At 39.4% G+C, this 23,867-nt stretch overlaps 1 protein-coding gene across 3 annotated transcripts in view; it reads right to left on the bottom strand.

Annotated features, from left to right (window-relative positions):
- The window catches only part of St7 (suppression of tumorigenicity 7), a 240,051-nt gene that overhangs the window by 80,244 nt on the left and 135,940 nt on the right, over positions 1 to 23,867 (bottom strand). For 2 of the 3 annotated variants that reach the window (XM_085840808.1, XM_029478333.2), the window contains exons 4-9: positions 14,071 to 14,125; positions 12,678 to 12,793; positions 10,897 to 10,972; positions 8,491 to 8,559; positions 6,511 to 6,665; positions 4,190 to 4,287 (exon numbers count right to left, since the gene is read on the bottom strand). In XM_085840808.1, coding sequence (XP_085696934.1) covers positions 4,190 to 4,287; positions 6,511 to 6,665; positions 8,491 to 8,559; positions 10,897 to 10,972; positions 12,678 to 12,793; positions 14,071 to 14,125 — 569 coding nt within the window. The remainder of the gene's footprint in view (positions 1 to 4,189; positions 4,288 to 6,510; positions 6,666 to 8,490; positions 8,560 to 10,896; positions 10,973 to 12,677; positions 12,794 to 14,070; positions 14,126 to 23,867) is intronic. The other variant, XM_021164295.3, reaches the window with a different exon arrangement.

Here is a 23,867-nt window from a genome sequence, read left to right on the forward strand (position 1 = left end):
GGTAAGACAAATACATAGCTGTTAAAAGGAGAAAGAAAAAGACAAAGCAGTGTTGTATAGCAAACATCAATGATAAGAACCAAGACAATGGCTTTCCCTTGCATTTAAGACAGAAGAATGTGCAACTCCATTCATTCTGAATAATCATCACATTGCAGCAAAGCTCCAAGGCCCACATGGTCCCTTGGTTCTACTGACTTCCAAAGAACTCCTTTTGCACTAAGGTGCTCCTAAATGATTATTTGCAAAAGAGTTCTATGTAAAAGGAGCTAATGTTCTAATAAAACAAAATGAAACAAAGCAAAACAAAACAAAACAAAAACCTTGAAACTGAAGTAGTTAACATGTTGTTCTAAGGATGGAGACGTTATTAATCTTGACAAGGGAGGGTCAAGTGTACATTTACTTCATCAGTATTTCATGACAAAATCCACTGTTTTATTTGAACAATTATATAATCTTGAGTCATGGAAACAAAAGGAATTCTCTTTAGCTACCTTCCCAGAAATCCTGTTCATGTTCTTTCAATGAGAGCACAGCAAGGTAACAGTTTGTGCTCCTTAAGGCTTCTCCAGAAAAACTTCTTTAAATGGTCCTGCTTCCAATGTGGATGGCAATCTAACTCTGCCATTCCACTTTAAAATCTGCTCAAGGAAAATTTAAACTCATGCATATGGAGAATAGATAGTTGTGTCTCATTGAATTAGTAGATCCTCCTGCCTTTATCAGAAGGCTTCCTGGAACCCAGTGTGCTATTCTCTCAGAGGAAATGTTCTGGAGAGACAGTTTATACACATGCTGTTAAAGCAGTTACCTCTTGGAGAAGTATGACTCACTCAGCCAAGTGGAGTGAAGCAGGTCAGTCTGGGACAACCCTATGCCACAAGGCCCAGCAGCATTAACAAAAGGAGAGGCATCAACCTCTGTGTTCTATATGGGGTGCTAGGGCACTTAGGAAGTTTCTGAAACATCACTTTCAATATTCCCCTGTAAAGCATATCTATCCCAAGACTGGCACTGCTCCTCATACGAATATGGTCAGAGATTCTATTGATGGATACTCCATAACCTCTGAGGTGATGTGTCTTGGTATTTTAAGAAATGAAAGATTGTTTTGGTGTGTAATATAAAAGTCATACCTATGTATATGCAATAAATATTCATATAATATAGAGATATATAGAGATATGTAGATAGAACCCAAAATAGATTATTTGATTGACTTATTCACTTGAGAAAACAAAATTGATTTGATGTAATGACGGATCAATTTCTCTAATCTATTTAGCAAACAGTGAAGGCATGAAATATCATGCTCTACCTAGCAAATATGCATAATTCTATGACAATTTCTAAAAATGAATGCTTAAGTTTTAATTTAAAAATAAAATTGGAATTATCTCAAGATGTCCTTCAACACAACTGGCAAGAAAATCGTATGCATAACTTAAGTAATGGAAAATATGAAGAACACTATAAGCATGCAAATTCCATGCCAAGTGTGCTTGCCTTGTTTAACTGAATTTCCTCACCAAGCAGAGGTTTTCTAATGGTAGGAAGCATTCCCTACTAATGGAAGTTTAAGTGAGGAACCCACAGAAAAAATTGAGCTGCCTTGAGTCCAGGGCATGGCAAAGGCAGAGCCATGCCTCTTGACTGCTTGCTAGTGTCTCTCCCAATAAATCCTAGACTTCCTCTCTAAACTTATATTTGGGCTTGATCAGTAAGTAGAATTGTAGATAGTAAGTAATATTTAGCCAAAAGACAACCATACTAAATGCATGATGGATATATTGATTTTAAGCATAAGAAAATAAGCAGAAAGAGACCAAGGGAAAATAATTGAATTAAAATAGCTAGAATTTGCTTTTGCTATGGAAATGACTAAGTGCATTTTAAGATGTTCCTCTGTGTATTATACCTGCTCCAGGTTAATTAAGGGTAAGGATAAGAGATAAGCAGAAGGAAGGGGAGGAGGAGAAGGAAGAAGAAGAGGAAGAGGAAGAATAGGAGGAGGAGATGATGGCCGTGACAATAAGAACAAAGTTAAAGGATTAATATGACTGGATGATGTTAAGATGGAGAAAGAAACACTCTATCTCCCCATCCTTTGTTAAGGTCCCAGCTCTGTTCAGCCACAGAAACTGTTAGAGTTTCTTTGTTGTATCAGGTGATGAGACTTCTACAAGCTGAAAAGTTTTAAGAACAATTTATGTCTCCTCAGAAACCTCTTTTCTTAAAGTGAGCTCTTATGTGATATAATGAATATGCTTTACATTTTCTCTTCAATTAAAAGAATTTCATCCTGGGTGAGCGCATATCGCTTTCATAATCTTTCCTTTCCCTCTCCTATCCTCTGGCTTGTCCTCCAGAGGCAAGCTGAGAAAGATCTCTCAGTCTGCCCAGACCTGTGTGCAGCTCAGGAACTTCAAGCTGAGCAGGAGGCCACCGCTGTAAGCTCCTGGGTCACTTTGCTTTTACAAAGGCTGTTAGTGATATAAGTTTCTAATTTAGGAATATAGTAGAAAAATGAAGTGCTGACAAAGGATTTTTTGAGATAGTTTTTAAAAGGAAAATTGTGGATGCAATTCACATTGATATCAGCTTTTTATGAAAACGATTCTTACTAATGACAACAACCAAAACTGAAGACAAAAGTCCCTTAAGTTGTTTTCCTTCCGAACCACTGTTCTGTCTTGTAGGGATGCAGTCATGGCCTCCTTGGGTCTCTCTTGCTTACAACTCTTCCTTCTTCATTCTCCCTTGAACTTTATTACATGATTTTAGCACTTGGACTGAAACCCAGGTCAACGTCCATGCTCAGCATGTGACCTGCTAATAAGCCAAATCACAATCCCTTTGATCAGTAGTTCTTGTGATAACTACAACTAATAAAGTAGCCTGGTTCTCAGGAGTCATGGGAAAGTGGTTGAAATCACTACAATGGGAGTCACTTATTATAATATTAATTTGAATATAACTGGATGGCCCATAATTCATTTCCTAACAGCTATGTACTGAATAAATAAAGCATCTACCCCTTCCCAAGGCTCAGGGCTCACTGCAGAAGAGGCATGAAGATGGACTGTGGGAAGCTGAGGAGTGAAGGATGACAGTGAAGCAGTGTTCTCCAGACATGACAGGAAGTAGAAAGAATGAACTCACAGAGCTGTGGCAGCATTCATGAGACCAGTACAAGATTCAGTCAACCCAAACCCCAACATGGAAAGTATAGACACTAACACCCACTCCTAGCTAAGGAGCTATTGGCAAGTGATGGCTACTGGGAGAAGGCTACCCATCTTCCAGGAGTTGGCCCTATACCAGACACCACACACCATATACCATACACTATACACCACACACCACACACATACACCATACACATACACCATATGCCATACTCATGTACTATACAACATACATATATACCATACACCATAAACATACACCATATACATATATCATACACATATACCATACACATACAGTATACACATATACCATACACCTTAAACATTAAATTTTTATATTACATACACCATACAAATACATATATACCATACAAATACACCATACACATATACCATACACATACACCATAGACCATACACCATAGACAGTAGACCATACATCATACACCATACACCATATACCATACACCATACACTTACTGGTAGCACTGAGTGGACTCAATGTATAGAAAAACAAAGAACACATGAAATTGGGAGGAAATATTGAGACAGGAAAATTCTCAAACAATTAAAAATAATTAAAGTAATGGAAATGAAAATACTTTGACATAAAGTTTAAAAATAAAAAAGTAAATTATCTAAAATGGCCAATCTCATTGTTGGTTTCCTGCCGACAGTCCCAAAGGCTGATTCATAAGGATACCTACTGAGATTTAAAAAAATATGTCAGTCACACTATATTAAAAACTTTGTGTATTATCTCATTTAAATCTTACAGGAAGCTTACGAGGTTATTGTAAAAACTGCTGTTACTTTATGGATAAGAAAAATAGAGCACAGAATTAAGTAAATTGCTCCAGATTGTTCACTCTGTCAGTGGGTCAGTTGGAAGCTGGCTTAGGCACTTATGGGACCATGGTGTTATCATGGCTCAGCCTTCGAGGCCCATTTGCTCAGGTCCACTGCTACCAACCCAGGCTAGGATATAAACTCACATCTCTCATCATCTTCACTGCTTCTCTGGTCCTTCCAAGTCTCCGGGCACACATCGCCAGCCTTCTTTTGATATAGACTAAGACATTGGTGTCTCGCCCTGAGAAAGGAGAGATAAAACATCAAAAGTTAAAAAACAAATCAATAAAAACCAAGAGCATTAAGTTAAGCGAGAAAAATGCAGAGGCTCATTTGTGTTACCCTTAACACAAGAGACCGTCACCCTGATCCTTTGGCCTTCCCTATTGCCAATAGCACAGAGAACCTACTTTGTTAACTGTAGAATGTGTGCAGAGTAAAGCAAATGCACTGAGATGTGCAAAGGCCAGGATGGTGACTGATTACCCAGTCTGTGCTTTTGAGTTATGTGTGGACTATTTGACAATAAATAAAATCTCTGTCATTCAGGGCCGAGAAAATGAACACACCAACATTGCATGCAGTTTACAAGCAAGAATTCCACATTCCGTCAGTGTGCATGCTTTTGGTAAAGATGCTGAGGGGTGAATCTCGGGTTGCATCCTGATGAACTCTTTTTTTTTTTTTTTTCCATTCTTGACATTAACTCTGGAGAAGCCTCATCTTGAACTTCTGGTTCATATTACTCTTTCTCTAACACTAGTGACATCATAATCATCTCCAGGTCCCAAAAGCAGTTGGTTTTAGATGGCAATATAACACATTCCAGATACGACAACAGTACACGCAGCAGAACGAAAAACTCCCCTAGTGTGAGAGAAAGCACTGACAAGCTAAACAGCTACAACAATAGTCACAAAAATGGCCCCTACAAAGTATATTAGCAACTTCTTATCTTAATCTTTTATTTAATTATGTATTTTGGATATGTTTCCAGACCAGTGAGAACATGCATATGCTTAATCCTCAATAAAATTACTGTGTTTGAGAAAAATATGACACACCTGTTATGGATTAAGTACATGTATGATACTCGGCTATTAAAAGATGTTGAGAGCAAAGTCTGAGTATTTCAAGTTTTAAACAATGAGAACAAGATGTGTGCTGAAAAACTGCCAAGTACCTACAAATTATTTTAAAGATGTGATTATATTTTTGGATAGATTTAGGCAACAGGTTGAAAGGATTTAATTTAGAGAAGAAAAGAAAGAAAATGTCTTAAGTTATATTATAGGTTGTGTAGTTTATGCATTAATTTTCATTTAGTTCACAAAATGGCCATTTACTACACATCTTCAAATACACTGCTATATTTTTATAATGGACTAAGTGTTACATATACTCACTTCAGAATAAAACTGCAAGCCTGCGTATAGACAGCTTGTGTGGACATATTCCCCACACGTGTCAGCTATAATGTAATGATATTGCTGGCACCTGAGACCAAGAGTCTGATTCAGTCTGATTCTAGACCAAATCCAAGTTTAATATTAAAATTTAATTATATAATGTCAAGTATGAAGGACATATAGCCCTACTTTTCAAACTAAAGGAGAGAGATGAAGTGAGAGAAATTCTACCTAAAAGAAACAACCCACATTTTTGTCAGACCACGAAAACACTTTTCTCCCACAAGAATCACTGGATTTCTGTTTAAATAACCAACAAAGATGAGCCAAGGGGCTGAGGGAACTCTAGTGATTATTTTGTCTTACTTCTATACTGTTCCCACAAAGTATTACTGGTTCTCAGTTTAGGGTACTGAAGTAAAGGGTCTTAGCCTTTTAAAAGTTATTTTACAAAAAAAAAGTATTATTTTAAGAAAACACCAATGATGAAGAACTCATGGTTCTTTCTCTCTCAATGATAATACTAATGTTTCTTCAATAATAACTAAATGCCAATAGACTATAACCAATAAAAGATTTATTCTAAATTGTCCTTTTTCAATCATGCTACACAAGACTTAGAGGATAACATTTTTATGATGCTCAAAACCAGTTTATGTTCAGTTATTAAACTGGACTTAAAGCTATGAGATGGAGAAATAGCTGAGATGAAACCACGAAAGAGAAGAAGCAGAAACCAATTCTGGGGGGAAGTTTTAAAAGTTATTGTGGTAGAAGATGCATGGAAGGGTTTGGAGGAAGGAAAGGGAAGGGAGAAATGATGAAATTATTGAACTCAAAAAGTTGTTTGTTTATGGCATCACTGTTTGTTTACAGCAATGAAATTCTGTGGGCATGAATAAGCATGTGAATATAAGGTTAACCAAGTTGGCAGTGTGCTAAGTGCCTTACCTAACAGAATCCAAGAGAGTCCAGTTCTGAGCCAGACTGAACCTGTGTTCTAATTAACTCTCCCATTCCTATCCCTCAGCACATCACCCTGGAGGAAACCTTACTGTGTTGAGCTTCATACTGGGACCCATGATGTTGTAGCTGCTGAGAGCGCCGGTAACAACCATCTCCAGCCTTCAGGGCCTGCTTAAAGAGTTTTTCTGCTTCAGCAATAGTTGTCGCTTCTTCTTCCGCCAAGAGAATATAAGCAGTTGCACACCTGTCCATTCAGATGTTACAAATTACAAATCCAAGGACATTGCAGTAGACTGTGGGAGTTCATGCAGAAGGGCAAGGAGTTATGTCAAACATGCAGCATGGCCAACTGATTCATGCACCTGTTTGCAGCTGTTGACACAGTAGTGGTACAAAAGAAACACCTATAGTTTAGCTTGAGCGGTAGAATGTGCAATGCTAGGAACCTGGGGCTCACATATGACGGGGCCCCTCCTTAATCTCTCACTGGGGCAAGGTATGACTCTGCTTCCCTGATGGAGAGCATGGGATCTACTCCGTGTCTTTGTGAAGGTTCGGAAGACGCTTTCTGTGGAGTGCTTAGTGTAGCAGTCAGCACTGAGGGTGTGCTCAGTGAACGTCAGCTAATAATGAAGGGCTTAATAACTACTAGGGCATGGGTCTGTCCAACACTTCAAGAATTACACGTTTCCTTTTTGTTTACTGGATACAAACTGTTTTCACTGCAAGAATTTTTTCAGAACATAAAATTCACTAAATCAAGTTTCTGACTGAAAAACAGAGTGCAGCACGGTTTTAAACTCCCAGTGAAGTGCTGATCTTCTGTATCAGAAAACACAAGAAAAACCTGGAAACGTAGTTTCTGGAAAGCTCAACCTCTGATGCAGTCACACAACCTAAGGAGAGTCCAACCTCACGCCTCTACCAAAGAACTGTCATTTGCTGCTGAGCATACAGTAAACATTGTGCCTGGCACTAACCATATCAAGTCACGTAACCCTTTCAACAACTCTCCGAGGCAGGAAGCCAAAAAGGATATGCAGTTAACTAACTAACACAGGAGGCTTTTAAAGATGCAAACCTTCCAAATCATACAAAGAACAACCTGTTGTCAGAAGGGAGGGCAGTCTCAGGGGGTGATGAGGCCAGAACAGAGCACATGGGGTTATCTGCACTCATCCCCTTCATCTTCTCCACTGCTCCTCTGCTGCCAGTGCCCTATCTCTCCATCAGACCACAAGAGAGGAAATAAACAGAAATTAAAACTAAATGCTACCGTTTGAAAACTGCCAAGCCAGCTAGGAGAAAATATGGGCTTCTCAGATAATGTTAAGTTTGGGAGTCATCTGATCCCTAGGGATGGGAAGAGTCTTACCAATTCTCCATCCCGTCCTTCTAATTTCAAGTATGAACCATTGGTGAGGCTTTAACTAAATATGATAAGGTATGGAGAAAATACCTAGAATAAAAGCTAGAAAATCAATTGCTATGGAGGGCAGGGTAGAATATATTACTTAAAAGAATAACTATGATGCTAACACTGTCTCATGATTTTCTGAGGGGAACTACTGGGGTAGGCATCAGAGAAATTACTTAAGGTTTCAGACGCCTGCACAAAAATATAGCTTTAAGGTGATGAACTGGATACTTAGGTAATAGTAACAGGAGACATAGCCTTAAAGGAATTCACTATAGGATTTCAGCTGGTTGGTGGGGACTCAAGAATAGTTAGGACTAGGCTGTTTGCTCTATGTGTTCTTATTTCACATAGCATTCTTAGGAGAGGGAAAATAGCCGTACTAGCCAAGAAACATGTCTATGTGGGAACTCGTGAGTTTGGGGTAGGAACATGCTAGAGCTTGTGCATGAAAGAGAGAGCAATAGAACTGCTAATGGTCAGGAGACAGAACAGGATCTCAGCTTGGTGGAAGATGGATATGATGCATCTTTGTCACAACACAATACACACACAGAAGCAAGAAGTGTGGTGATGGAGTGTCAACCATCCAGATATTGGCTACAAGTCTCATTTGGTTAGAAGTAGGGTGCCCAACAGGTTCTTGACTTACTTTGGTAACAATTTTATCTCCCAGATGGTAGAGGAAGCAATTAGGGGAACTTCAACTCTGGACCTAATTCTGACCAAGAAGAAAAAAATAGTCGGTGAAATGAAAACTGATAGGAACATTCAGGGAGAGTTACTATGTCATTCCAGAGTTCAGGGCGGTTGAAGAGGAGGAGGCAGACTTTAAAAATTCATAGGAAAGAGGCATGACTCAGTGGCATGAGATGCAGTATGGAAAACGGCTCAAGACAACAGAACAGCTTCCACAGGTCCAACTGCCATCGTGATGACAAATACGGTCTCAGGGAGGCTACAGGGGTGACACTGCAGTAATCAGCCTGGCTTCGCGGAGATCTGGCCCAGGTCATACTCTTAAAGAACATGCAAACAAAATGGAAGATGAGAAGAGGGCTGGGATGGACTGCGAGGAGTGGGATGGTTCATAAGAATGACAACAGGAGAGCTCAAGTTACAAATTGGCAAGGGTTGGCTAACATAAATCAATAAAAGGAAAAAACATACAAAACCCACTCAGGACAACTATCTATCGTCTGTCTAAAGTTATGTTTAAAGTCCGATGGTTCCCCCTTTCCAATTTCTCCAAAATCACCACAAAAAAAAGGCAAAAAAAAAAAAAAAGGCAATACAACAACATTAAAGCAAAGATTTATGGCTAATAGTGGTGGATAATAAAGAGGAAAGGGAACTACTATTGCTTCTTCCTCCTGGCTTCTTTATCAAGGAGAATGAATGACTGTCAGACTAAAAAGGAGAGAGGAAATTAAACTCTAAAATGGGTAAAAAGATGCAAGACAGCACACCAGTAATGCATTCTAAATGAGCTACTCTTCTGGAAGGGGCAGACCCTAGTAAGCCAATGGACCTTGCAGGCAGGACATAGAACTGCACTCTCTGGAGAGCTGTGGAATCACAAAGAATAGAGACTACAAGACGAGAGGACACATGTGGCATACACTGTCAAAACAGGAAAGAAAGCTGACCTCCTAAATGACGGAACAGTGATTCAGAAAGAAACCCCAATGGATTACTAAAGGAATGATCTCTAAGCACATTAAAAAAATAAAATAAAATAAACGAAGCAGAAACCACTAGAAGCCAGCTTAAATGGCTGAGAATAAATAACACAGGGTTGCTAGCTTCATTTTCCCGAATAGACTTACTATAAATTAAAGCTCTCTATCTACCTGGCATTCTTAAGATCAAAATGGAGAAATATGGATTGAATCACAGAGTAACTGGGCGCCTGGTAACTGGTTGAATAAAACCAAAGAAATGTGATTCATGAAGACATGAGCCTGCAGGGTAGTCCCTACATGCCAGGCCCCAGAGCTTTGCTTTGGGCCCTGATCCTTTTCGCAGAAACATGAATCACAAACACACACACATACACAGACACACACACAGACACACAGACACACACACACACAGACACACAGACACACACACACAGACACACACAGACACACACACACACACACAGACACACACACACACAGACACACACACACACACACACACACACACACACACGGCAGGCATATGAAACTTGTAGAGGACGGGAGAGTGAAAAGCATGTAGCATGACAGAGTTGGAAGCCGTGCTGATCAGGGTTACAGTGACAGGATCTGAAACTGAGTAACTCTTTTTTTTTTTTTTTTCCAAGACCCCTCTGGAGAAGATTCAGTACACTTCTTGAGAAAAAATATCATAAAATAGTTTAACAATGACCACTTGGCAAGGGCCCTGTTGAGGTGATTCAAGCACCAGATGGGTGGCGGAGCTAAGTGACCTTTAAGGTTCCTGCCAACCCTACATTTTAATGACTCTGATATTAAGAATCTCATTTTCTGAGATCTCAGAAGGAATTCCCAGCCTTCCTTGGTAACCCATAGAATGTTTACCAACAGAAAAGACAGTGTTTCCTCTTTTTTCATCTTAACATTAACATTTTAGCTTTTTAATCACCATTTATCTTTTCTGAAGTTGCTGTTTCTTCCTCTAGCAGAAGTTACATCTAGAAGCCCAGATGCACAGATGAGCATTCTACATCTAGAAAGGAAGGAGCGTCCCTGGGAAAATGTTCTACATCTCCCAAGAACTGTACTTAGCTTATGTTTTCACAATATGCCAAGGGTATCCTTTGAAGGGTTTAACCTTAAGGGTACTGAGCTTTGTTCTAAAGGAGCTAAACCCCTAACACACCCACACACATGCACATGCACACGCACACGCACACGCACACACACACGCGCGCGGGCACACGCAAACGCGCGCGCGCGCGCCCTGGGAAATAGACTGCATCTCTAATGCAGAGCTTATCAGAAGTGTACCGTCAATGCTGACTGAGAATACTCAGACTAATGTGATACCCACTCTGCTCCCTACTTACTCGTTTATCTCCAAGGCTTCATGAGCTGCAGAAATCCTGGCTTGAGGGTTCCTTTCTCTCCAAGCTTTCTGCATTACTAGTTAGGAAAAAAGGAATAATTCAAGTCACCTACTGCATATAATTCAATGTCTATCTGTAGGGCAATAAGCAGTTAGCAGATTTAACTGGAACATTTTACAACTAAGGAAGTCACCTTGTATCCCTAAAAGTCACACAAGTATTCTGAATTGCTATTTCACTGTTCTTCAGTTGCCAATAGCAAGCGTTTTGTGAAGATTAAATTATAGGTATAAATATTATACACTGAAAAGGTCAAGAAAACAAGCTATAATAAAGAATTCATATCTTTTGTTTTTAATAAATACTTGCTGTTAGAAAACATATTTTGCATACTTTGCAATTTCTATTTTATGGCCAGACCATCCTGAATGTACCTGTTCCCATCTGAAGTAACTCTCAGTTCTTTATTCCTTCTATAACATATAATTTCTATTCAACATGTTCCAAAACATTTGCTACTAGTGCAGAATATGTGAAAGTTTAAACTATGCAGAGCAAGTGAACCGAGGTAAACTGCCATAGAATTTTGCTTGACATGGATATTCATGACTCAACTTCCCTGGAAATCTAGCTTTTATGTATCAGAGCAGCTTGTGAATATATTGGGAGAAGCTTAGTGCCCAGGAATATTAATCCTATTATGATATTCAATAATAGCAGCAAGACTTTAAAAATAACAATATCCTTATATAATTTGATAATTCCTATTTTATAAGTCAGCTTCTTATAGTGTAGCCATTTATATTGAATGAATCCCAACTCGAAACAGGGTTTCTTTGGGTAGCCCTGGCTGGCCTGGAACTCACTCTGTAGACCAGGCAGGACTCAAACTCAGGGATCTGCCTGCCTCTGCCTCCCGAGTGCTGGGATTAAAGGTGTACACCACCCCCACCTCCCCTATTCGCCAAATCCCAGCTTCTAATCAGAATATGATTAAGGAGACCCTCATTCCTCCTCACCTTTGAAGTTTACCTCACCTTGTGTAAAGTGTGTGTTTCCAAATACATAGAGCTTACTTTGATATTTTAAAATCATGTTCTAGAGAATAGTAAGCCTTATTACTACATTGATAATCATTGTGGATAAATTTCATATACATATTCCTTATGAATTCTTGTTTTTATTAGTCAATTTAATATTTTATTCATTGAATAGAGAGAGAGAAAGAGAGAGAGATGCACATGTGTATGCATGGGCATATACGTGTAGTCCAAAGGATAACCTCGGGTGTCAGACCTTCATCCACCTTTCTTTTTCTCCCCACTTCCCTTTTCTTCCCTTTTGTCCTTCTTTTGAGACAGGTCTGGCTCTCATCACAGAGTTGAAGCTGACTGGCCAGCAAGCCCCAGGGATCCACTTGTTTCTGCCTACTCAGAGTTGGGATTACAAAGATGTGCTACCAAATCTGGGTTTTCTTTCTGTTTACATGGATAAGGCATCAAAATCAGGTCCTCATGCTTACAGGGCAAGAACTTTACTTCCTGTTCTATCTCCCTAGCCCTCCTTGTTCTTCTTATAGAGCCCAGGCTGGTCTGCAACTCCCTACATAGTTCAAGCTGGTCTCAAACTAGATGTCCTCCCTCCATCGCCTCCTGCGTGTTGAGATTACAGATGTGCGCCACCAAACCTAGCTGTAGAGCAGACATTATAGCATCAGAACCATGATGTGGAACAAGCTGAAAAACTTTCCCAGCCTTAAGTATCTGAAGGGTTTTCCATACTTGCATCTGCAGGGCGAAGATGATCTGAATCACAAGTAAAGAATGTCTGGTGGTCCTGGGCAGAGAGGTTCATGTCATAGTAGGTCAGAGGCTCTCGTCCTGTGACCCAAGTGTACCTGTCAGGTGCAAATATGATGGTTAGACAGTTTTGAGAAAGGAAAAAGACCTATAAAGGAGGAAGGTGTACAGAGACTGAAATGCAAACCACTACTGAGCATTAAAATACCTTTGTTCATGAACACCATATTTTTTAAAAAAATCCTGCCCTGGGTTGAGAGAAGGCTCAGTGGGAAAGAGCACTGACTGTTCTTCCAAAGGACTCCTGTTGGATTCCCAGCAACCACATGGCAGCTAACAAGTGTCTGTAACTCCAGTTGCAAGGGGAATCCAATGCTGTCTTCTGGCCTCCCTTAGCATTGCATGCACTTGACACACAGACACATGCAGGCAAACCAACCACACACATAAAATTAAATTTAAAAAAAACCTCAAAAAAGTCATCCTATTCTTCCTTCAGGAATTATATAGCACAAAATACACATATTCTCTTGGTTTTGCCTTAACATTTTAATAGTCTTTGCTAATGGAAAACTTCCCTAATTATTATTACAAATAGATATTTCCCCAAACTATGAATTTCTAATTTGCCTAATTACTTCACTCAATTAAATTGCAATATAACTTCTCTGGGATCCATAGAATGAAGTTGCAGAGCCTTCAGAATCCGGGGTCTGTATGATATATATTGAAAAGAGTATAACTGCAACAGAAGGCAGTGAGGTAGCTCAGCAAATGGGCTATTTGCAACCACTCTTGAAAACCCAAGTTCAAGGTCTAGGACCCACACAGTGCAAGGGAAGAACAATTCCCACAAGTTTTTCTCAGAGTACTGTAGTATATGTATATGTAGTGTATATAGTATATGTAGTGTATGTATGCAACATACATACACAGACATTAATAATTTTTTCTAAGAATAAGTACAATAGAAAACAATCACAACCTATAATTTTGTATATTATTCCAAGCTAGAATGCCAAAGTATCTATAAAACAGAAAACTCAAAACACTTGAAGACTGTATCCGCAAAGGCGGAAGCTGTTGGACATGGTGGCATGCTACAATCCCAGGACTCACTTGTGAGGCAAGAGGATCGGGAGCAAAGGGACCCAGCCACCAAGCAATTTCTGGACTATAAAACCCTGTCTCCAACGGAAGAGAAAAGGAGGTAGGGGAGGAAGAATGAGGAAAAGAGCTGGAAATGATGGAGGATCGGGAAGGGGGGAGGAAAGTGATAACACACTATTCCGTGACCCCTAAATGAACCAGAGGCAGCACTTGCTATCTTTGCTCTCTAAACCACTCATTCATTTCCTGAACTGGCAAGACTCACCGATTGTATTCAGCACCCCTAAACAGATTCAGTGGATTTCGCCATACTTTGCATTCTGTAACAAAGAGGAATACGAAATGACATGTAAGTCCAATGATATTAAGAGCTAATTAATTCAGTAAAACACCCTTCCTGACCATTTGATAAGAATATATGATTCTCCATCCTTTATGTAGGAAACTGAAAAACAAAACACAACCCTGGAGATTAATCAGGCACTTGAGAGTTCTCAGGCACTGGGACAGGGAAAATGTCACCTAATCTCTAGGCTCAAGTTTCCTCATATTTCAAATGCTAGTGCATGCCAACATCAGCTACTGTGTAACTTTGTGTGGTCATTCTATGAGATTTGAGCAGATTTTATGAATTAACTTCCAACAATAAAGGGAAAAAAGTACATGTTCAGATGGGACTACTTTCTGTCACTCTAGCACATATCTCTTAATGACATTATCCTTGACAAACTACAGCTCTGCATCATACACAACACAGAGCACTAGACTTGGTCCATTAGGATGATGGCAATTTTTATTTGGAGATAACTCACTAGATTAATATTGCTTTTCTAGGAAGGGATAGAGAATTAATGTTACCACAATTGCAGGAAGAAATTCTATTAAAATAAATCATTTTGGAGCATCTTCACATCTTTTACTTATACTGACAAAATAGAGAGCAACAGTCTAATGTCACATTGTGAATTACTAAAATTATATCTTGTTATACGAGGTGCACAGAAACTAAGACCACGGGGCTTTAACTTAGAGAAGTCCATCTAAAGGTCGAAGGTCATGTTATAGTGAGCACGTGATTGATAAACTACAATTGTTTTCAAACATCCTATGAAGACTTCCTAATAATTCACAACACTAGATTTCTTTGGATAAGTACAGTTTTGTTAGAAAATAAAACTCACTTAACCAAAGTCATAACATCAGTCCTCAAAGAACACACCCACTAATGTGTACAATCACAACTATGGCAGAAATTCAAGAGACCTTACAGCTCAGATGATGATTCAGTGGGGCTCTACAGCAGGCCTGTTCATCCAGCACCATTCCTCCACCATCCCTCCACCCACCTGGGCATCCATCTACCCAGTAGTTACTACTTGTAACAGTGGAGGAGACATATAAACTATTGTTCTGACACTTGGCATGTAATAAAATATAAAGCACCATTCTGTATGATCCCTTTAGTTTATTGCTGAAATAGTAAAGCAAGTACAAACTTACACTTGGGTGTACGTTTTCATAGAAAAGAGATGAATTTATCTTTAAAGTAAGTTGGTATCTCATTTTACAATTACTCAGTTTATAATGGCACAAAAATTTTGTCACTTAATATAATTTGTCACTTAATGCAGCAAGCATGTATGAATTCTGTCCTTAAGAAAAAAACTGGGATTTGATAGTTATCACTTCATATGACACTAACTAGAAAATTATGTTTCCTTTAGTTAATTATTTGCTGTCCAAACAAAAAGCCCATTAGAAGGGTCATGAACACTGTGATTCCAGATCTTGGCTTGAAACATGGTGGTCAGCCGAACAGCTGTGATTTCTGTCCTTAGAGCTGGTGCACCTCTAACTCCACCTCCTCTGACTGTTCTTCAATTAAACTCAAGCTTCATCATAAATCCTTCAAGGTTTTTAGTTAACATAAAGTAAGCTTGTGTCTTGCGTGAAATGATGTTCATGGTAAAAAAAAATATGTACAATAAAACATGGGTGTTCGAAAAAATATTTCTTCTCATATTTAATTTGATTAGAAATACCATTTTACAAAAATTCTGTCAAACAGTTTTCTCCAACAAGTATGTTATTATAGTGCCAAAGGAAATAAGCACCATTCAAAACCCAATTGACAAATTAGAATGAAAATTATCTTCAGTGAAATTTCAACCCTATAACCTCAGTTTAAGCAAAATATTTCTAAGGAAAAATAACCAAGCAGTACCTGAACAACACTTAGTTTAGGAATTTCCAAAAAATAGCCAGCAGGGGGTGCTGCAAACGTTCTGAAATGTTAAATTTATCACTTAAAGAACTAAGTTCTTGTTAACTTGATGTTGTGAAACTGTTCTGTATTAACTTTTAAACTAACCCTGAAACTTAGAAACTGAGATGCAATGAGCTGCAGCAGATGTGAAGGGGGAAGGGCGCTGACAAAGTACAAAGCCATTATCTTCCCAGATTACATTGTCGAAATTTAGGGCCCAAGGCAGGCTATTTTTCCTTAAGAAATAAGCAATATAAAGGTCATCTATATACACACAGCAAATTCTTGCCTTAAGCGATGTGATTCATCTTTGCTGCTCTCTTCTATAATCTTTACTGTGGAAAATTGTTCTAGCATGGAATTGACTCCAGAGAACACACCCCATAAATATCAGTTGCCTGATGTGGCTTAGTATACCATGAACAGATGATATAAATGCCAAACATGAAGATTCCAGAGAGACAGACCTCCACAGGGCAAGAGAGCTAACACATAAATGCTTTTCTTGTGTATCCTTTTGGGGAATGAACTTATTTCAGATCATATTTCAAATTTACCCTTCAAAAAGAATGTTCCATTCTTCATTATCTTCCACAATTTCGAGGCAACTGGGAAGCACTCAAAGTCAACTGGGACTCCATTAGGCGCTTGCTCACATCATTAAGAGTCTACTTGTAAGTATGCTCCTAATACAAGAACACTCTCTGTGCTTCGGTTGTCAGTGTCCATAACAGAGTCTCCAGTCGTAGCTCTGATGGAAATGTTGTGACCTTAGCATGTATGAAAGAATACCAAAACTCAAGGGGAGAGGAACCAGCTACCATTAAAACGGCATGACATTTCCCAGTCTATAGAGCGCATATACTTCTTTGTCAAAATGGGACAGTTGTTTCTATGTGGGAAACAAAGAACATAAAACATAATCCATTAAGGATTTCTAACACAAGTGCTGGATGTTTCCCCAGGTCCCACTAAAACCTTCCATCACTACCATCAGCACTTGGTACCTTTGACCCAGTTCCTGGGCTGCATGCTTTTATGTCAGCTTGACACAAGCTACAGTCATCTGAGAGGAGGAAGCCTCAAATGAGAAAATTCCCTCGGAAGACAAGCCTGGCTGCTATTTTCCTGGCATTTTCCATGAGTGACTGGTATGGGCAGCCCCAGTCCTGTGTAGACGGGGACTCACCTGGTTCTGTGCTGAGATTACAGGCTCCAGCCTCTTCGTCACAGCAGAAATAGCAACTTTTATCATAGTATATGCTTAGCTTTCACTGATCCTTTCTAGAAGGAGGTCTGCAGCTTATCATGTACATTCCTTATATAAATTAGTGAGGTGTACATATTAGACCCTTTCCTCCAGGGTCACAGTAAATAGGGTTGAGAACTGATGTCTAGACTCGTCTGTTAACCTACAATTGGCAAAACCACATTTCAACATCCTATAATTTCATCAATTAAATTGTCCAGTGAATGAACAAATCTCAAACTTCCTCTCAGGAAGTGTCAGTTACTTCAAAACAATACTTCCAAAGTGTCTAAAGTTTTCATTGAACATATGATTATTATTATTAGAGTACCTCCAAGTGAACCACTCGTTGGTGGGATTTTCCTACAGTTACTAGCTTTGATACTTCAGAAATGAACACCTAATATATCATCCTGATCAATTTTAGGCAATTATTAGAAGTACTCCTTTGAAAAAAAATAACTAAGCCCTAACTACTTCATAGTTTTTCAAAATAACTATTTTTGAGAAAAACTTTCAAACATCTGACTGCTGTGCTAGGCCTGCTGGCTGCAAAGGAGAATACCACAACAAGACGGGGAATTGTCTCCAAGCTGGGCAGCGGGGCCTTGAGCTATCTGAGCTTTAATCAACTTAAAGAAGACAGAGCCTGGAGCAGAGACCTTCTCTCCAGATTTGGGCCTGTCCGGACAGAACCCCAAGAGCAGAAAACACCTACAGAACTGCCAGTAAGCCACGTGGGGAGTCGCGGCTGTGAGGGAGAGGCCTGTGCAAACTGCCATGCTACTCCTAGTTGAGGATCCTAGGCCCACCACACCGAGGGAGCAAGCGAGCGAGTGAGCGAGCGCAGGAACTTGAACGCGAACGAACCTCCGGCCAGGGCGTTTGCCCCTGCAGAGGGGCCAGCTTGGGCCGGACACCATGATCCCAGAGAGCAGAGGAAGGATGGGACCTTGGAGCGGAACCATGGGCCCATACTAGCAGTGGAGCCTGTCCAGAAACCAGAAAAGGGCCAGCACGGGCCCGGAAGCCGACCCCTCAGCCGCAGCCGCCCGCAGCACCACAGTAGACGTCGGCAGGACTGCTTTGGCCTGACCTTGCTTGCACCCTCGGGCTAGTCGGAGCCGCTCCGCGCCGGTCGCAGGCACCGAGGAGGGGTGCGTGGGCGCCATTTTCCACCTCAGCACAGGTGCAGTCAGTTCCTCACAGGCCCGCCGGGTTTCTCTAACTCGGCTGGCTCCGTAAGTCGTCTCGATTTTTTTTATCGGTACGTAACATTTGATTTCATTTCAGTTTGGATGTCAGTATTTCAGCGGAGGTGAGATGATTCACTTTTATACTTGAGTAACTCCTCCGGGATCTACCTTCTGTGCTTCAAATGTCAGTGTGCTTCAAGCTCCCCACAGCCCTGAGCACCACCAGTCCCTGATGCTTGTCCCTTGCTCTCACATCCCCGGTCTCCGGGACCTGGGCTGTTGCTTATGGACCTCAGGTCCAAAGCCTTTATGGTTTTGTGGCATTTTGTAGGCATCATAGTTTAGAGTAAGCAAACTGCTCGTGTAAGGAGAAAATAATTTTAAAGAAAAAAAAATGGTAAAGGAAACATGGATAGCCTTTATTTAACAAATTTTGTTGCTAATAAAAAAAACAGGATTACAGCCGGGCGGTGGTGGTGCACGCCTTTGATCCCAGCACTCCGGAGGCAGAGGCAGGCGAATTTCTGAGTTCGAGGCCAGCCTGGTCTACAGAGTGAGTTCCAGGACAGGCAGGACTATACAGAGAAACCCTGTCTCGAAAAACAAAACAAAACAAACACCCAAACAAACAAAAAAACAGGATTAGTAATTGTGACTTTTAAGACCATTTGTATGGTTTGCCTTATTCAAGATAGTACCGCTTTCATCAAAGACATGATGAGATGACTAAATCTTTTTATTCACATGTCATACATTTCTAACTGGACATTTATGACTAAATCAACGCCACCAAATAATGTATTAACCCTGATAAGTAAATGTATGTTCACTAGGAATTGAATGAATCCATTCTAGACTTCTCCACTATATAAATAAACATCTCTTTTGTACTACACTATACATTTTAATGGAATGATTTTGAAAAAAATGGCTAGGGGAAAATCACTTTCCAGCTATGCATTAAATTTTGGCATGTAAATATCTTGTTTACCATCACTAAGACTATTAATAAGCAACCCCAAAAGTCCCTAATACATAAAAATTCATAATTTTGCAAAGGGGAACATCTGAACTGAAAGCTCTGAAAACCGTGTGTGTAAAGGAGTCACTGACCATGTAGCCGTATCTCCCAATTCTATTTCTAAAGTCAGTTTATCTCCTACATAGAACGCTGTCCTCTGACTGAATTTCTGCCTGGCCTCATTTAATTCCCAGAATACTCTGTGAAATTCTTATTTCTATTAGTCTCATGTTTTCAGACTAAGACACTAAAGCTTATTTAGGAAAGTTAAATGGCAAGCCTCAGATCACTGACTGTGAAAGTCCTAAAACTAAGACTAGCAGCTTGAACTGTCAATCACTGCGGCTGAGCTGCTGTGGAAGACAGGTCACAAATCGTGTCCTGCATTTTGTTACAGAGGATTAATACCATTGATATTAAGGTTTTCCAGGCCAGGTTAAACTGTCCTTAGAATTTTCAACATTCCTGGCTTTGCCTAGCTAATGCTGAGATTATAGCAGTGAGCCAACAGTGAGACTTTTAGTTACTTAATAATTATGTTAACTTTAGCTTTGTACACCTTACAGAGGGTCTGGGGCAGTGACATAAAATACCCAATTAGTCCTTAAGAACTTGTATCCATAAGGTGGTGCACACCTACCTGTAACATCTAAAACTCTGGAGGGGAAGGCTGAAGGATTCACAGTTTAAAGTCACCCTGAGCTACAGAGGACAAGACTGTTCAGGAAGAGGGAGAAAATTGTCACATATTGTCACAGAGAAAGCTACTTAGGTAGTCAGTCATGAGACTTGTTTCCTGTATCTTGTCTAATTGTGAGAGTTGCCATCTATGACAGTTTTAGGACTGTATTTTTACTTTTCCCAAGCTGCCTCAATGATCCAATGAGCATTAATTTAGAATGTAGAATATATATTTATACAGCATAATTATAATTAATTAGAAGTTTGAATTTTTATAATTACCCAGAATTTGAAATATGATATGAAAATTAATAAGATATAAATGCGATGATTTGGCTAGGAAGCCAAGTGGCTGTGTCAGAGCTGTGTAGAGATCCAGCTCTCCCAGGGGCTGCTGAAGTGTCTTGGAGCAACTGCACTTGACTTTGGCATCTCTGCTGATAAGATGGAGCAACTTGCACTTTTCCCAATATCTATCTGGCTAAAGACAAATGCTGCAAACCTTGTCTTTATGGTATTTTATTTGAGAACAAGAATAAATTATCAAAAAAAAATGTTCTCCTAAAGCCAAATTCTAGGTCTCAGTGGGTTGTGAGAATCCCCTCTCTCAGGGAGAAGTTGGCTACATTTTAAATCTTGTGCATCACCAACTCATAAAATGTACTGAATTAAGAAATAGCAGTGAGACTGAGTGGTGATGTGGCAAAATACATCAGCAGAGTTTATCAGAAACCATACATTTGGAAAAAAATAGCAGTTTAGTTCCCAAATAAAATGAAACAAGAATGTCCACACACATGATCTTGGGCCAAACAAGCTGAAGTTTGGCTAAAGCAAGAAACTATGTAATCAACCTCACTTCTCCATAAGTAAGAATCACAGAACAACTTGAGCAATGCTGCATTCCACCCACTTTATACAATAGGGGTTTCAGAATGCACTTATGATCTGCCCTATTTCCTCATTCCTCACAAACCACTGTGAGGTGGGTATGTATGCCAGATTTCACTTAAATAATACATTAAGGACTCTAATGAGCCTTCACATGGACCAATATTTATATCTAATGTCTTTATCTTATTTTTAACTTTGTCAATAATTTTATTTTCCAAATAATTCCATTAAACTTTATTTATCTAAGCTCATGGGACTTTATTTGCCAAGTTAAATTTCATGTAAAATTCAATGATGACATCTATGCATTTTAACAAAATCAACAAACTCTACCCTTTTGTTATGTATTCAATAGCCCTTATTACTAGTTTAAAGGGAATATGAATTTTAATGCAAATTCATCTATTTTAAGGAAATACATGAAGTATTTTCAGATCTGGACTTTTTTCCCCATAAGATAATGCAGACTATAAACAGAAAGTGATTAATAGAGATAATTGCAGTTAATATATTTTGTAGTACTTTCATTATTTAGAAATAAAAATCAGGCAGGCATGATGGCTCTTGTCACATAAAGCAATCCAGCATTGCAAAGGATGGGAAAGAAGGATATAGTGACTTAGAGATCATCCTTGGCTACACAGGGAAATTCAAGAAAGCCTAGTAAGACTCTCAAATAAACACACACACACACACACACACACACACACACACATGTTTACATACATACATATGTACATATATATGCATACATATTATAATATATATGTATATATACATATGTACACACACAACAATCATCACAGAAAATATAAAGCAATGTTAACTGCATGAGTTCTGATATTTCCATACCTGCTTACGTTTGTCACACTGAATTAGCCAAATATTGGCAGTAAAGATGTTAAGAAGTAAGTCTATTCATACCTTCCATTTTTCTAAAAGTAACTATTAAAACATTGTTGTAAAATCATATCATACATGCTATATCTGTCATGCAGTAAAGTAACAGAAAGAGGACAGAGTAGTAAATACTACTGTAATTGAGTCAGTAATAATAATCAAGTCTAATCTTAGCCAGGTAAAAATGGAGACTACCTATGGCTGTCAATTTCTAATGTGTTTTTATCTTTTTGTTCTATTTTCTTTGGTCTGATTTTGAGACATGGTCTCATACTGCCTAGCTTAGTAGTCTTGATTACATGGACTCATCTGATACTTTGGTCTTTGCCTCCCAAGTATCTGGGGCTAAAAATGTATACTTAGATGAATATATTGCTTAAAAGGACTTAGATTCTTCCTTGCAAATGATAACATCAAAATTCATATAATAAGTCATACATCTACTGAGAAAAGTGTATGATCTAGCAGGGTTGCTTACACAAGCCCGGTAGTCTGAGTTTGATCCATCCCTAGAACCCACTCAAGGTGGAAGGGGAGTTCTGCACACAGAGTTCTCCTCTGACTGTCACACATAGGCTGTGCAGATATTCTTCACTCCAATTATACACATAAATAATAATAAATTAAAAATAATGTTAATACAGAGAACATGGACTTTTCATTGCATCAAGAAATGTCAAGAGCTTTAAGCTGGGTAAGGAGAAAGGAGGGGTTTCATGAAAATATAAATGAAAGCATTTTAAGGAATACCTTAAAAGGACATGCTTTCTGTTTGCTATCTGTTCATTCTCTGCACCATGCAAGTATACAGAAATTGGGGTCAGTCAGCAATCCAGGTAATCTCTGGAGTCTTCCCAGCAGGCACATGTGACAGCAATCATCTGCCCCTCCTTGTATGATAATGACTAAATGATCACATTCCTCATTAGAGCAGTGAGCCAGCCACAAGGCTTTGCATTTCTGGTTAATGCAATGTTTTGCTGAGCTCAGGCCTCCTTTCCTTTTTACGAGATAGAGAAATGTACAGGGCCGCAAACAATTTTACTACCTGCGCAGTGCCAATTCTCATGTGCGTACCATTAGAATGAGGTAAGCACACACTAGGAGCTGCCCAATACCATTCACTTTCTGCTGGAAAAGCACGAACAAAAAACCTCTGCCTCAACATCAGGGACAAATGTTCCTTGTTGCTAACAGCCTGGCTAGGAAGTTAGAAAAGTGACTGAGTTGTGAAGAAAAGAAAACATCTAACCTAGCTCTGAATGTCTTCCTTTCATTCTTCAACTCTCAGAACTAGTGGAACCACTCAGCTAGGCCAGAGATCCCTCCCCACGGCCACCTGCCTTGCTTTCTATAACACTGAATATTTCTCTACTGCAGTGAAAAAACCTATGCTAGTTCCTCCAACAGGCCAGTGGAGAGGAAGACGTTTTGTAGTTCATGAGAAACAGTAGAAACCAAGTCCATAAGTACTTAAGAAGAATTTACTGTTGGTGAAGCAATAGATTCTTTCCTCTTGTTTGAACTCATCTGCTTATTGGCTTTCACAGATACAGAAGCTGGGTGTGTGGTGCACTACGAAGGCTACAAAAAAAGAACAGCCCCACCAATCACTATTTGATATTGTTGCTAAAGGGAAAACTATCAAAGATCAAAAACATGGAGATCGTTAGTATGTCTATTAGAAAAGGCATTTGATTTGGGGAGTGACAGGGGAACAAGAGAAACATACGTGGGTCAGGTCCTAAGAAACATGGCAGATACAAGCAAGGAAAGTAAACTGACAGAACAGTCTGATGACACCGGGTTAAAAGCAGCCTGTGCTGTGCTGAGGAACCTGAATGTGTGCTTCAGC

This window comes from Mus caroli, unplaced genomic scaffold, assembly GCF_978045245.1.
Source record: "Mus caroli unplaced genomic scaffold, Mus_caroli_1 scaffold_7, whole genome shotgun sequence".
Classification (NCBI taxonomy): domain Eukaryota; kingdom Metazoa; phylum Chordata; class Mammalia; order Rodentia; family Muridae; genus Mus; species Mus caroli.